The sequence below is a fragment of the Hylobates moloch genome, unplaced genomic scaffold (assembly GCF_009828535.3).
Source record: "Hylobates moloch isolate HMO894 unplaced genomic scaffold, HMol_V3 SCAFFOLD_15, whole genome shotgun sequence".
Taxonomy (NCBI): domain Eukaryota; kingdom Metazoa; phylum Chordata; class Mammalia; order Primates; family Hylobatidae; genus Hylobates; species Hylobates moloch.
Window position 1 is genome coordinate 82,307,952 of NW_026652290.1, and position 15,993 is coordinate 82,323,944.

General features: G+C 38.7%; 1 protein-coding gene and 1 pseudogene across 8 annotated transcripts in view; both read right to left on the reverse strand.

Annotated features, from left to right (window-relative positions):
• Window positions 1-15,993, reverse strand: part of MTA3 (metastasis associated 1 family member 3) — a 176,568-nt gene that overhangs the window by 38,482 nt on the left and 122,093 nt on the right. For 5 of the 8 annotated variants that reach the window (XR_009209970.1, XM_032178783.2, XM_032178777.3 and 2 more), the window contains exons 12-14: window positions 14,001-14,125; window positions 10,397-10,548; window positions 9,446-9,668 (exon numbers count right to left, since the gene is read on the reverse strand). Coding sequence is in view for 7 of the 8 variants with exons in the window: in XM_032178783.2 (XP_032034674.1) it covers window positions 9,446-9,668; window positions 10,397-10,548; window positions 14,001-14,125 (500 nt within the window). In the remaining variant the exon portion in view is untranslated. The remainder of the gene's footprint in view (window positions 1-9,445; window positions 9,669-10,396; window positions 10,549-14,000; window positions 14,126-15,993) is intronic. The other 3 variants (XM_032178785.2, XM_058428535.1, XM_058428537.1) reach the window with 2 other exon arrangements.
• On the reverse strand, window positions 5,668-5,768 carry LOC116484337 (U6 spliceosomal RNA; annotated as a pseudogene).

Below are 15,993 nucleotides of genomic sequence, written 5' to 3' on the forward strand. Positions count from 1 at the left end.
TGTAATCCCAGCACTTTGGGAGGCCGAAGCGGGTAGATCACCTGAGGCCGGGAGTTCGAGACAAGCCTGACCAACATGGAGAAACCCCGTCTCTACTAAAACACAAAATTAGCTGGGCACGGTGGCGTATGCCTGTAATCCCAGCTACTCGGGAGGCTGAGGCAGGAGAATTGCTTGAACCCAGGAGGTGGACGTTACGGTGAGCCAAGATCACGCCACTGCACTCCAGCCTGGGCAACAAGAGTGAAACTCCATCTCAATAATAATAATAACAATAATAATTTACATGCAAGAGAATACAGACAGCACTCTTCAAGGACATTACCACCATTATCTAGGTCATGCCTACAATAACCATGTGATATTTTCATGGGCTATCAAAACAACTCGTTAACCCCTAGAAATAAAGCAAAAAAAAAAAAGGTACCAGAGTAATATGGAAAACACTCACTTTAAGGCCCCATATAGGTATAGCTAATACACATCCAACACACTCATGCTTTTTTATTGCATGTGCCCATCTCAGAAATATGCTTAATTTCTAGCCATGGCATTTCTACATTATAGCAGAAATAATGGCTGTAAAGCACAAGGTAGAATCAGTCTTAATGTAAGATTGAATTGACATGGAAGATAAATGACAGCTGCTAAAGGCAACAAACTTGGCCATCTCTGACCTAGATGGGCCATACTTGGCCATCCCTTCCCCACTGTGAAGGCTTAACCTATCTTGGCGAAACTCAATTGTTAGACTAGGGATTTGCAAGAGTAATAATGGGCCATTTGGTTTTATCACTGGTTTTCTACCCCTGATCAAACTATGTCACTGGTGCTGAGATTTAAAAGGCTACCTGTGTGCAAAGAGAGTATTTCATCCAACAGTCAGAATAGTAAGAAACTGTGAGGATGGGTATTAGCTAATCAAAGTTTTCATGATGCTCATTATACCCTATTGTAAGACATTTTCAGACAAAGAAAAATAAAGCATGCAATACAAACATTCTGTGTCTTAATTAGCTGTCATTTGGAAGAGTAGATGTGTAAGACAAAGGGACAAAACAAAATGTGTATTGAAACACTTTAATACTGTCATAAATATTAACAGAATCACTTTAACTTGTATGGTTCTACTATGTTTATGCCTTTTTCCCACCTTCAAATATTTGACAAAAATGTCCTACAGGTTTTCTGATTTACTGAAGAATTTTTCCTTTTGCAAACTGAGACATTTCTGGGCATACACACAAAGGGAATTTCCTTTGATATCCATAGGAATTATTTGCTCTACTAGAGTTAAAATGTGCAAGTCTGGAACTTCAAATAATTTTAAATAAAAGTTAAGTTTTTATGAGCTGTAGCCCTTTCACAAAAAAAAAAAAACTATTTTCTGAAAATTATTAAACAGAAGATGGCAAAAGAGCATTTTTAAAAAATTCTCATTGTGGTTAAAAAAACACAATGAGATACTATCTCACACTAGTCAGAATTGCTATCATTAAAAAGTCAAAAAATAACAGATGCTGGCAGAGAAAACAGAGGTTGCAGAGAAAAAGAAATGCTATACATGGTTGATGGGAATGTAAATTAGTTCAACCGTGTGGAAAACAGTGTAGTGATTCCTCAAAGAGCTAGAAACAGAACTATCACCCAACAATCCCACTACTGGGTATATACCCAAAGGAATATAAATCATTCTATCATAAAGACACATGCATGTATATGTTCATTGCAACACTATTCACAATAGTAAAGACATGGAATCAACCTAAATATCCATCAATGATAGACTGAATAAAGAAAACGTGGTACATGTACACCATGGAACACTATGCAGCCAGAAAAAAAGAATGATATCATGTCCTTTGCAGGAACATGGATGGAGCTGGAGGCCACTATCCTTACCAAACTAATACAGTAACAGAAAACCAAATACTGCATGTTCTCACTTATAAGTTGGAGCTAAATGATGAGAACTCATGGATGCATAGAGGGGAGCAACAGACACTGGGGCCTATTAGAGGGTGGAGGGTGAGAGGAGGGAGAGGATCAGGAAGAATAACTAATGGGTACTAAGCTTAATAATTGGATGATGAAATAATCTGTACAACAAACCCCCTTGACACAAGTTTACCTATATAACAAGCCTGCACATGTACCCCTGAACTTAAAAGTTAAAAAATAAGTTTAAAAACATTAAAACAGACAAAGCACATACTGCAGAGAGCCTAAAACAATTAGGAATCTGAATATATAGCACCCAGATATTGGCTAATTATTATGCAACCACTGACAAGTATAAATGATCCAATTTCTTTTCTTCCTATTCAGTTGATTCCCATGAGAAAAAATAAATTACTAAGCTATGAAGCTTTTCACCTATTGTTGAATAATAGTGAAGATACCGGCAGAAATATGATAAACATCTTGTGGAAGAGTAATCTAAATAAACACTAGGAAGCAACCCAAAGCCTGTAAGGATCAAACGCTTGCCGAACCATTGAGTTAACACTACATAATTTCTTGCTATTATTACTGATTCACCTGAAATTCAAGTTATATTTGGGATAAGGACAAGATAAATTTTTCTTTCTTCTCTATTAATAAAATAAAGCCAGAATGAGTCACCTTGGTTATTTTCTCAATGTCTTGACAAAGGCAATCACCGTATTACTAGTAATAAGATTTGCTTTTTATTCCAGTCTAGACGACCCAAAGGAAAACTGCCAATATGGCAGCAATTGATAGACATTGATGGCTATTATCAACAAATCCGTCAAAGAGGTAATCAACACAATACCCAAAGATGTTTCATTTTAAACTATATTTGCTTCTAATTTCTCATTAAAAATAGTAGGATTAATTAGGTGATGTTCTAAGTGACAATTTGCATTACAGAGTACCTCTGAGAGGGAGATCAAAACTTTTTAGAAAGAAGCATATTTCACTAATCCTGATTATATTTTATAGAAAGTTCCAGCTACTCAGAAGGAGGAGGGAGGATCCCTTGAGTTAGAGGCTATAGTGAGCCATGATCACACTACTGCACTCCAGGCTGGGTGGCAGAGCGAGACCCTGTCTCAAAAAGAAAAAAAAAAAAGTAGTTGGTGGCAAGAATTATGTCTCAACTGTGAAAAAAATTAGAGTGAAAAGATTCTAGGACTGCCTTAGTCACTCTTTAACATAAGAAAAGTTGTAGCCATTCAGTAGGAAAAATACAGTTGGCCCTGAGGAAATAGCCACAAGTGGGATTGTCTGGCCCACACGTGAGTTGGTTAGAAGGAATGCCAGGCTGCACTCAATGCCAGGCCAACAATGGTGCCACTTGTCAGCCAGTCCTTGCTCCAAAATTACTCACCTAACTCCACTTCAACATGGAGATATGCATTTGAAGTGCACAGAAAATGAAAGCAATCTGAGAAATGCCCAAAGAACCCAGAAGGAATCAAAACCTGTCCAGAGAGAACATCTGTATCTCACTCAAGTCACTTGACTGGTCACAAGGAACATGTCTTTAGTTTCCTAGCGCAGGGGTCCCCAAGCCCCAGGCCTCAGACCAGTACTAGTGGTAGCAAGTTAGGAACCGGGCCGGACAGCAGGTGAGCATTACTGCCTGAGCTCCACCTCCTGTCAGGTCAGTGGCAGCATTAGATTCTCATAGGAGCGCAAACCCTATTGTGAACTGCTATGCGAGGGATCTAGGTTGCCTGCTCCTTATGAGACTCTAACTAACGCCTGATGATCTGAGGTGGAACAGTTTCATCCCAAAACCATCCCTGCCCACGCCATCCAGTTCGTGAAAAAATTGTCTTCCAAGAAACCGGTCCCTGGTACCAAAAATGTTGGGGACCAGTGTCCTAGAGGATGATCTATATTTCCTTGGGGTTAACCTAGAAATACACTATTACTTTTGTTGAAACTCATAGTTATTTTTCTACAATGTTTTGGTAATACTGGGGGCAGTGAGATAGAAACCCTGCAATATACACACAGAATTCACAAAAACATCCCACATGTGCATTCAAGACCCCTGACAAGATAAAACTATCGGTAGAGTTTGCTTCTAGAACTGGTAAAGTATTTTTAAAGAAGCCACAAAACCCATGGACTTTTTTTTTTATAAATTCAACTATTAATATGTCTTTTTTAAAAAAAAAAATCTGCTTGGCAAATACACCATAAAGTCAAAGAGAAAACGGCGGAACTATTTGTATCGCATATCACAGATTAAGAGCTAAATTTGTTAAAATATAAACAGTTCCCACAAGTCAGTAAGACTGCCAATAGAAAACAGGCCAGGGGCAAAAACAGTTGACAGAAAATGACATAAATGGTTTTCAAATATATGCAAAGATTTCTATCTCATTCAAAATGAGAAATGCAAGCTAATGTAACATGTCATCTGTCAATTAGTCACGGGTTTCAAAGATGGGTAACACTGCCAGCAAAGTTCTAGAGAAATAGGAATTGTCTAGATGTTGTGAGTGGGACTGTGAATTGCAGTTTTTCTACGGGCAATAAAACTACACCAAAATTCAAAATGTATGCTCCTTGGCCCCAACTTTAACTTTTAGGGATCTATCTTGTAAGGTACATTCCCATTTTATACATCAGTATGAAATGATATCTGCATAAGGATATTTGTTGCAACATTATTTATGATAGAAAATGACTGAAAATAACTTAAAAGCTTTTAATAGGGAACTAGCTATAGTACAACAAAATAGATTATGCAGCTGACACAAAAAGGAGGCAGTTCTCAATACAGTGCATGGTATGTTAAGTAAAAAGAAGCAACGGACAGAGCAATATAGAGAGTATGTTAATATCATATAGAAACAAAGAATAAGCCTACTTAAGATTCTTATAGATGCACAGAATACTTTTGGATACTTAAGGCAACAATGATAATGGTTATCACTGAATAGGGTAAATCAGGAATGAGAAATGTGATGAGATTTGTAACCACTTTTGTCCCTTTAGAAAAATTTTTCAGTATCCATTCAAAACCAAATTTTTATTAAAAATAAACTCCCTCGGCTTATACCACAAGGCACAGACTAAAAAAAAATTTAAACTCTCTACCAAAAATACCAAAAGAAGCAAACCAACTATTCTCATGTTTCAAGCTTAAAATTTCAGAAAAGCTTATACAATCATTAACTTTAGCTGAGAATCTCTAGAAAAATCTCATAAAAGACATTTTTCATGAAGTGGGGTCTTGAGATACTTCCAAAGTCGAATTAGCATCTTCAAACAGAAAAATAGCTTCAGGTTCCTCCCAAATAACCTCATACGGGGGAACATTGTGGCCCATTCAAGTCTGGTGTGTTATCAGCCCAAACCACTTCACTCTCTCTGCAAGCCACCAAGGTGCCAGGCAAATCATTCAGATTTACTTTTCCAGACACTTTAGCTTCATCTTTGGAATGTTGCTAGTAAACCTACTTCTATTTAACCTCAGTCTGTGAGGATCCTGAGTCTCAAGTGGTGATAATCCTGTGCGCATCAGGTGTTTGGATGATTCTGTAGATCTTTGGTGAAGTCTCTGAAATAATGTCTGATGACAATAACAGAGGAACGTCATTCTCCCATACATAGCTTTTTTACTAGGGGGAGGGACCTCAAGGGGGAAAAAAGAAAAGATGGCTAATTTTTTTTTTTTTTTAATAAAATATGGAACTAATTTGTGTTGTCATCCTTGCTCAGGGTCATGAAAATCTTCTCCATATCATTCCAATTTTTAGTATATGTGCTGCTGAAGTGAGCACGATGTCCAAACTTGGTATTTTATAACCTTGCGGTTGGGCCACAAATCTTAAGATAACAGTACGTTTCTTTATGCAATAAAGAATTTCGGTCTACCAATCCATTTTTAATAAGTACTGTCTACACAGTAGAACTGGCTCAGGCATTTTACTAATGTTAGTAACTTTTGGCATGGATTTATATAGTCACATATAAAGATTATTAAAATAATATTTAGGTATTTGGGGAAATTGGTTTAAAAAATAAATTTTTCATAGTGAGGCCCCATCTCTAAAAAAAAATAAATTAACCAGGTGTGGTGGGCCACACCGGTAGTCCCACCTACTCAGAAGGCAAGAGGATCACTTGGGCCCCAGAGTTCAACGCTGCACTGAGCTATGATGGTACCGCTGCACTGAGCTATGATGTTACCACTGCACTCCAGAGCCTGGGCAACAGAGCAAGACTCTGCCTCTTAAAAAAAAAAAAAAAAATTCCTATGTATGGATGAAGAGTGGTAAATCTTCCCACTTCTTTCCCTCAGCCTCCCAGTTTCCCTTCCCTTAGATGTCATTATTCTTTACATATTCTTTGAGATATTTTATGAATCTGCAAAGACCTTTTTTGTTTTTACTATTTGCTTTAATACAGGTTTAAAAAGCTCCCATTTCTTCACTTTTATGCAGTGTCATCCCATAAACTGACTATGACACTGGTTGTGATGGTGCTGCCATGGCCAGAGGCAATTGAAGGGGTCACTTTCTACAGTGCTTGGAAGAGTCTCAAGCTCACAGGGAAGAACTAATAAATTATTCTAAAATGCATTAATTAGAACTCTAGATCCATCAATATTTTGAGAATAACACACTTCTGCCTTATCTGAAAGTACACTCACATTGCATCACAGCGATTCTTAACTTTCTGCAGGGTGGAGGAGGGCCTAACACTGCCTTTGAGAAACTAAGGAAAACTTACTGGAAAACACACACACACACAAACACACACACACATACACACACACACACACACTCCTATACACACCCAGTAGATCACAGACATGGTTGCCTACGGACGTCAGGTTATTAATACCTAATCTCCCTAACAAGCCAAGATCAAGACATCTGCTGAAGAGGTTGTAACAAGGTAAGTATAAGAACAGAAGAGACGATAGCATAATCAATTAGATGTCAGGAAAAGTTCATTAATTGCTTGTCTGAAAAATAAAAACGAGTAGATGGCTGCTGAAACACTGTCATTTTAAATCTTAAGGTAAAATTATTTAAGAATCTGATTATGTAAAACTCAATGACTGGTGAAGCTAAATACAAAACAAAATAATACATGCTCTCTGAATTTCATCCAGAGAAACAACTGCTCTTTTATTACTATAATCTATATGCTTTCAGAAATAAAATACAGGTAACTTAATTATGATCCCTTTTAGCAGCATGGCCCGTCAATTGATAAAAAAAAATTAGAATGAGATAAAAGAAAAATACACTTCATTGAAGAATAATCAAAACAAAGATAATGTGCAAATTAACTGAAAATTAACACACAAGCCCTGGGGAAACAGAGTTTCCTCAGCAGCCAACTGAGTTGCTGATGGTTTCTCTTCTACTCCTAGGACAAAGATGATACTGGATCCCCACCAATCTTAATGGAAAAGTCTCATTCATTTTCATTCTTAAATGTTTCACTTTTTATTTATTTATTTATTTTTTTAATGCGGAGTCTGTGTTACCCAGGCTGGAGTGCAGCGGCATGATTTCAGCTCACTGCAACCTCTGCCTCCCAGGTTCAAGTGATTCTCTTGCCTCAGCCTTCCAAGCAGCTGGGATTACAGGCCTGTGCCACCACGCCTGGCTAATTTTTGAATTTTTAGTAGAGATGAGATTTCCCCATGTTGGCAGGCTAGTCTCTAACTCCTGACCTCAGGTGATCTACCCACTTCGGCCTCCTAAAATGCTGGGATTACAGGCGTAAGCCACCGTGCCTCGCCTTCACCATTCTTATTTAAAAAATTATATGAAAATGTGCTTTAAATGAGCTGAACAATTTAGAATATAAATATTTCCAATTCCCAAAATGGGAAAGTGGTAACGTAAGTCCATGAGGTCTCAAATGTTAGCACAAAACCTAAATATAAGCCTAAACTCTCCAATACACATGAATCTAATGTAGTAATTTCCCCTCCGTGGGACTCTGACATTGCTACCATTTTTTTTTTTTTTTTTTTTTTGAGATGAAGTTTCGCTCTTGTTGCCCAGGCTGGAGCGCAATGGTGCAATCTCAGCTCACTGCAACCTCTGCCTCCCGGTTTAAAGCAATTCTCCTGCCTCAGCCTCCTGAGTAGCTGGGATTATAGGCGCCTGCCACCACGCCTGGCTAATTTTTGTGTATTTAGTAGAGACAGAGTTTCACCATGTTGACCAGGCTGGTCTCGAACTCCTGACCTCAGGTGATCCACCCACCTTGGCCTCCCAAAGTACTAGGATTACAAGCATAAGCCACCGCGCCCAGTCCTCAACTCCCTTTACAAAGCACTTTTCTTCTTATAGAGCTATTACTTAAGTTTTAAAGCCTTTCAACTATTCTGCTAAAAATTATCTTTAGGAACAAAAAGTGGTTTTTTTTCAGTCATCATTCCTTTTATTGATATCCTCTTTAAATCAAAGGGGAAAATTTAATAATAAGAGATTTCTTAGAATGGCTTTAAGATTTCCTATCTGTTAGGCCAGACAGCAAGTTTTCTCATCCCTTAAGGAACAAAAGCTACACGGCTCTAACATGCTAGCCTGGAATGTGACTCCAGAGCTAACATACTAATTATACACATATTGTCAGAGACATGGTAATGACAAAACAATCCACAATTCATGGATACATATGATCTCTGTGCTAACAAAAATAAAAATAAAAAAGATAAGCAAGACCAAATGTGTTGAAAATAAGAGTAGTAAGTCATGTAAATGTTATGTGGTGATATATATGATACATGATCATGAAATGGAAACCAAACTGGACAAACAGGCTGCTCAACCATATGTTTAGATGCTAGCTTATGAAAATGCAATGTGTACTTTCAGAAAATTCACCCAAAAATGAGTTTAAAGTTTACTTATAATTTGCTAGACCTTCTAATAAATATAGTATTTGTTATGAAGCACGGGTGAATTTCTATAATGTTGTATGACAATTGTAAAAGGTTCATGGGAAAAATGAGAGGTTTACAAAGACATACAGTCTCTAATTAGTGTAAATTGGCAAATTTTATTTAAACCTAATGAATCCATGTAAGACTGGACTGTACTGTCTCAATTATGGAGTCTCATTATAACAGCATCCTTAGGGGTTATATTGTGGCACTACCTAAGAGGTAAAAGTGCTTCAATAAGGGCTCTGTAGGCAATTCCATCACAAAACCCCAGGCAATAGGATGACCTCCCACCAATCTTTTGCTAAGCACTACTCTCTGGTAAAGAGTACAGAAGTTTCAATGTTTTCATTTTTTTTTCAGATTGGCATGATACAAATGGCAGCACACAAAAACAATGTTAAAAAATAAACCAAATAAAAGGCTGTACACAAGAACTTATGTTTATTGCAAACAAACAAAAAAAAAAAAAAAAGAAAGAGAGGAAAAGAGAAAATGGTCAGAAGCACAACATATAAGGTTAAGAATTTAAAAGCATCTTACATTCTGCCCTAATGGCAGCATAATTAATAGCAACAAACGGCCGTCTTGCTGCCTGCCGCAGCCGGAGGGTATTTTTGCAGACCTGACGAGCAAATTTTGTGAAATATGTAGTATGAAGGAAGAAAGCCTGGCGGGTCTTCACTGCAGACTTTGGACTCCCAGTGTTTCGGACTGGCATTCCCTGCATGGCCTGGCGGGACACATGACCTCTAACACGAGGGTCCTGAAAAATCAGAAAACAACAAACACTCAAAGAAATGAACCTGCCCAAATATATTACTGTTTGCATCATGCTCAAAAGTGCAACTTTTAAATCTTTCATGAAGCATTTATAGCGTCACTTGGTGCACTATCTCTAAAAGAGAGAATTAAAGTGTGCACTTTTGGGAAAGAGGTGGGGAGTAGAGAAGGGAACTGTGGAGAATACTGTACTGTTGTACAGGAATCCAAAATCACATTCACAGTAAGTAGTATGAAACTGCCAAGGGGGTTAACTACACTTTTCTTTTTTTTAATTAAGGAGTCCTGAAAGCCCGTCAGCACTGAAAAAGGGTAGTCGCCCACTGGTAAACACAGGTGCTTGGCGTCTTCAACCTATGAGGATTTTACCAAAATCACATTTAAAGTGTTGTTCACCTCAAGATTAAGTCCATACTTCTTGTCCCTCCAAAATAGCCACGGGGAGAAAAAATGCTTAATTTGCATTTATGACTTTATGTACATCTCCCACACTGATTGTTTTTTTGTCTGAGACCATTATTCTGAATACCTGATAAAATTTAATTTCTCTCTGCTTCTCTCCACACCTACCCTGAATATTGTAGTGCTATGTTTAGCTATAAAGGTAGCTTTCTTCATTTTTTAATTATCCTATACTGTACTTCTGTTTCCAAGGAATAATCAAGCCATTTAAAAACATGCCATTTTTCAACACTAAAAAGAGTACTGTACCTCTGTAGTTGGGCTAGGAGATAACTTCTCTTCTTCTGACTGGGTGGGCATTTTCAAGCCTCCATATTTTTTCCAATAAAGCCAACAAATTGCACATAATCTACACTGCATATTAGGTGGGCCCCAAGAATACCACTGGTGAGACTGTGTAGCTAAAGCAGAAGAAAAATAAGAAGAAACGAAAAATGCTATTTAATTTGTAACATCAACACAAAATAATCAAATATTTTAAAAATACTTGTCATGCTTAGTTTACAATGTTATTGTTCCCAGCTTATAAGTCAAACATAATAGTATATTTGTGTGCTTTTTTAATACTCAGAATTCATTAAACCAACTTATTTCCATTATTATATAAAGTGCTTATGGCCCTGTGAAAGCTATTCAGTGAAGCATCCTGTATTATGCATTGTGCTGCTGAGGGAGTTTTTGTTTTGTTGATTAAAAATACTCTATTGTGTATGTTTCTGGAAATAGGTTCTCAAAAAGATATTAGTAGTAGTATTTTAAAAATCTGGGGCCGGACATGGTGGCTCATGCCTGTAATCCCAGCACTTTGGGAGGTTGAGGCAGGCGGATCATGAGGTCGGGAGATCAAGACCATCCTGGCTAACAGGGTGAAATCCCGTCTCTACTGAAAATACAAAAAAAAAAATTAGCCGGGCGTGGTGGCACGCACCTGTAGTCCTAGCTACTCGGTAGGCTGAGGCAGTAGAATTGCTTGAACGTGGGAGGCAGAGGTTACAGTGAGCTGAGATCACACGACTGCACTCCAGCCTGGGTGACAGAGTGAGGCTCCATCTCAAAAGAAAAAAAAAAAAATCTAAATCCAGGTTTCCAAACCCAGGGTTCAGACACCACTCCAAGGATTATTTAAGGTACTCAGGGAGGTCTCACTGATAAAGTCAGGAATCTAATAAAAACAGGTATCTGTCAGCCAGGTTTGGTGGTGAACCCCTGTAGTCCCAGCCACTACAGAGGCTGAGGCAGCACGATTGCTTGAGCCTGGGAGGTTGAGGCCACTGTGATTGCACCACTGCATTCCAGCCTGGGTGAAAGAGGGAAGCAGGGAGGAGGAGGGAGCTGGGGAGGGGGAGAGGGAGGGAGGAAGGGAGGAGAGAAGAAACAAACAGGTATCTGTTTTGCACTCCTTTATTTTAATCAATAGGTAAAATCCTTATTTTAAAATCTCCATTTATAGACAGAATTCCTTTCAAGAGTCTAAATCCATATGAAGCGAGCATGGGCAGCTGACATCACAGCATGCTTGAGGCCTAAAACTCAGATGATTTAACAGCTAGCTGAACACTGTAAGCTTGTGTTAGAGTTTTTGTTTTGTAGTTTAAATTATTGACATGTGACATTTAAAATACATGCGTGATAGATCTGAAGTTTAAGAGAAAACATTGAGGTTGAGACATTAAGTTAATTGGGTGCATAAAAAATTGTAATTCTGTAAGTTTGCCTTAAAATATGATTTCTCTGACCTGTAAGTTCCCTTCAAATGTTCAAACAGCACATCAAGATATCAACTAACACTTCACAAACCAATGTGAAAAAGAGAAAATACAGAGACCATTATATTCATATTTATCGGGAATAACACTGTACACCCATCATGTATTATTTTTGGAGGATTATTATTTCAGGCTTTTATTTGTGTAAATATTTTAGGGCTATTTTAGGCTTTCATTTATACAAATAAATATTTTATACAAATGAAAGCCTAAAAGCCTTTCCTCCTATAATTTAGAACTAATAAGTCATTTTTTAAGACATAAATTTTAAAAATCTTAAACATTAAACTATGAATCTATTTTGAATTCTAAATATAAAATTTCACTTAAAACATACATTTTACGTAAACTAATCACGCACATCATTTTAATAATTGTCAATAAATGCCTTTCTCCTTAAATAACTCAAATTCAATTGGAAAGTAGGTATCATTTAATAAATAGAAAACATCAAGTTCTATCTCTCTATAAGGATAAATCTTATATTAAGATACATTTTATCATGGAGATTAGTAATACATGAGTCTAAAGTAAATATTATAAAATGAAAATAGCTTATTCATCATGCACACATAAAAATAACAGAATAATCATTTAAGGGGATATACGTGAGTGTGAAAGGGGTTTGCAAGTTAAATTTTTTTTTTTTGGGGGGGGGGGCGGGGAGACGAAGTTTCGCTCTGTCACCCAGGTTGGAGTGCAATGGGGCAATCTTGGCTCACTGCAACCTCTGCCTCCTGGGTTCAAGCTATTCTCCTGCCTCAGCCTCCCGAGTAGCTGGGATTACAGGCACACGCCACCATGCCTGGCTGATTTTTTGTATTTTTAGTAGAGACGGGGTTTCACCATGTTGGCCAGGCTGGTCTCGAACTCCTGACCTCAGGTGATCCACCCGCCTCGGCCTCCCAAAGTGCTGGGATTACTTGCATGAGCCACAGCACCCTGCCTGAAAGTTAAAATTAAGACAGGTTAAGCCACTACCATTTGTCTGCAGGATTCTTTTCATTTTCATTTAAATATACATGAACTTCAAAATTCAAGAATTCCCAATTCTTGATGATGGGAATTTATGATGGGCATTTATGATGATGGGTATTTATGATGCTATCCATGTAAAAGCCTGACCTAAAGAACCTTAATTTTCCACAAATTGTTTCCCTTTGTGCTCCCATGCTGCAAAAAATTGGTTAAACACATCCCCATGTACCATTTCTACAAATTCAGCAACTTGGCTCACACCTTCCTTGGGATCAATCGACGTAATCGTACTCACAGCTGTCCCTCATTCCTATATCCTTCCTGGAGGCAGTAGGCTACATGTACTCTCAAAGAGCTACTAAGAACCCAAAATGGGGCACCAAGTAGGTTTTCAATAAACATTCATTTCCTTCCCTCTCCCATCCCAGGCTACCTTAACTGGAAGGAAACATAGATGATAATATCACCAATGCCCCATTAAGATATTGTATCCTTGCTTGAGATTTAAAATAAACACACAAAGTCTATCAACTACCTAACGGTTCACTTCACCAACCCCATTTAACACCCTGGGCAAATAAAATACTGCCACCAGAGATAAATACAGTGGGATCCTGAGGCCAAAAGCAAGTATCATAGAATAGCATTTCCCAAACTGGTGCACTGAGGGAACATGGTCTGAGGATTATATACAGCAGCTTATTCACACAGAGGCCTTTCCTACAGAATTACTTGGAGCTTTAATCTGTCAAAGTAGACTGAGAAACTCCAAAGGGGAATTTGGTATGCATCGTGGGACCACAGTTTCTGCAAAGCTAATACGACTCTAAACACAACTCAGCAAACACTGCTATGCAATAATCAACAAACCACAAGAGTACATCAAAGGAAATCCAATGCCTAACTTGAGTGTCTGGTACGTAATAAGGATTCAATAAACAGTCCCTCTGTTCCAGGCAGAAGGTAAGGGGGGGCATCTACTCATTTAGAGGAGACATGCTTCTGCCTTCCAAGGTGCACTGTACTGACCTCAGGCACTTCCCAGACGCTCACACCCCATGAGCCAGAACAGTTCCCGATGCTTAACTGACCTGCCAGAGAAAACTTACCATAGCAGCTCTCACAGGCTCTCCCTAAAAGAGGATTCTGAGGCTGGAATGTGGTCCCCACAGCTCCGTTCACTGCACCAGGCTTCCCGTTACTAGTGGATATTTGGTTGGGATTTGGTTTGCTGCTTTCAATGAAATTAAAATAAGGTGATAAAATGATTTGTACAATAAGGCAAAAAGCTCTACATCATTACTGATTTACCTTCACTATTTAATAAACATAAACAAACATTTTAAAATGTGTGGTGAAGAAGAAATAAACTGGTAAAAGCAAGGTGTTAAATGAACTTACACTACTCATCTTTACAAAACAAGTCTATGAAAAAAGGAATCACTTATGCCTGACATTCATGAAGTAAATACTGTCCCATCTCTTTTTCTGCTGAATACAATTTCCTTAGAACATCCTCTGACACATTTTTTTTTTTTTTTTTGAGACAGAGTCTCGCTCTGTTGCCCAAGCTGAAGTGCAGTGGCGCGATCTCGGCTCACTGCAACCTCCGTCTCCCGGGTTCAAGCAATTTTCCTGTCTCAGCCTCCCTAGTAGCTGGGATTACAGGCTCCCACCACCACACCCGGCTAATTTTTTGCATTTTTAGTAGAGACGGGGTTTCACCACGTTAGCCAGGATGGTCTTGATCTCCTGACCTTGTGATCCGCCTGCCTCAGCCTCCCAAAGTGCTGGGATTACAGGCGTGAGCCACCCCGCCCGGCCCCTCTGACACTTTTGAAAGAGACAAGTTACCGTTTATAAATTCTCCCGAGAAAATAATTATTTGGATCAAACGAATTAAGTGAAAGGCAACATGGTTGTGTTTCAAGAAAGCCACTCTTCAGTTCCTGCTGCTGGTGTGGGGGCTGCTGGCTACCGCACTCCAGCTCTCCAGGGAACTGCACAAAAGTCACATGCTTAGCAGATGCTGTGGGGTCAACAGGGCCTATCTCTAGGTCACTTAGGACTTCAGGAGCTTCTGGCCACTCATGATGACCACTCCGATTACATCTGAAATTTTATCAGGAATATTACATAGCATTTGAAATTTTAAAAACCAATAAAGGTATTTGGAGGTTTTCCTTTTTAAGACAGTATTTTCTAAGAGGAGAAAAAGAGAGGCAGGAGGATGACTTGAAGCCAGGAGTTCAGAGACCAGCCTGGGCAACACAGCGAGACTCTGTCTCTACGAAAACAAAAATAAAAATTACCCAGGCATAGGGGCATGTGCCTGTAGTCCCAGCTACTCAGAAGGCTAGGGTGGGAGGATCAATCACTTGAGCCCAGGAGTTAGAGGCTGCAGTGAGCCATGATCATGCCACTGTACTCCACTCCAGCCTGGGCAACAGAGGGAGACCCTTTCTTTTGGGGAGCAGGGAGGGGAAGAGACATCTACCAGAAGTCTATATGCAAATTTCACAAAGACCAAGTCAACAGAGCCATTAATTCTTTAAAAACATGTAGCCCAGATTACCTTGGTATTTCCCAGGCAAACAAGGCTAACTTTTCCCCATGTACAGTAGGCTAACTCCCCCACTGCTTATAAACTGTGCCCCAGAACACTGCACAGGTACACACAGTATGTTCTCAATAAATTCATAATTCATTTAACATATATTTGTTCAGTGCCTAATAAATAAAAGTCTCTGACCTCAAGGAGGTTTCATTCTCAATACTTTTTGTGTTTATTTGCTAAACAGAAAATAAGCAAAATAAATCAGTAAATTATTTATCGGAAATGAATGCTGAATGGCTAAATGCAGATTATATGCTGTCTTCCCATATCTACTGATGCAATGAGACCTCACAACTATCAAGACAGCTGAAGTCAGAGTTGACTCAAGGTCTTCCACTTTTTTTTCCACAATTCCATTCACCTGTTAAAGCCTGGTTTGTAAAGCTGGTCTGCCCTGACAGCAAAGACCCTACTTAAGATTTCCTTTTGGTATTGTTATTACAACTATCAGGTGACACTCCCACCACTGCTACCAGAAGAAATCA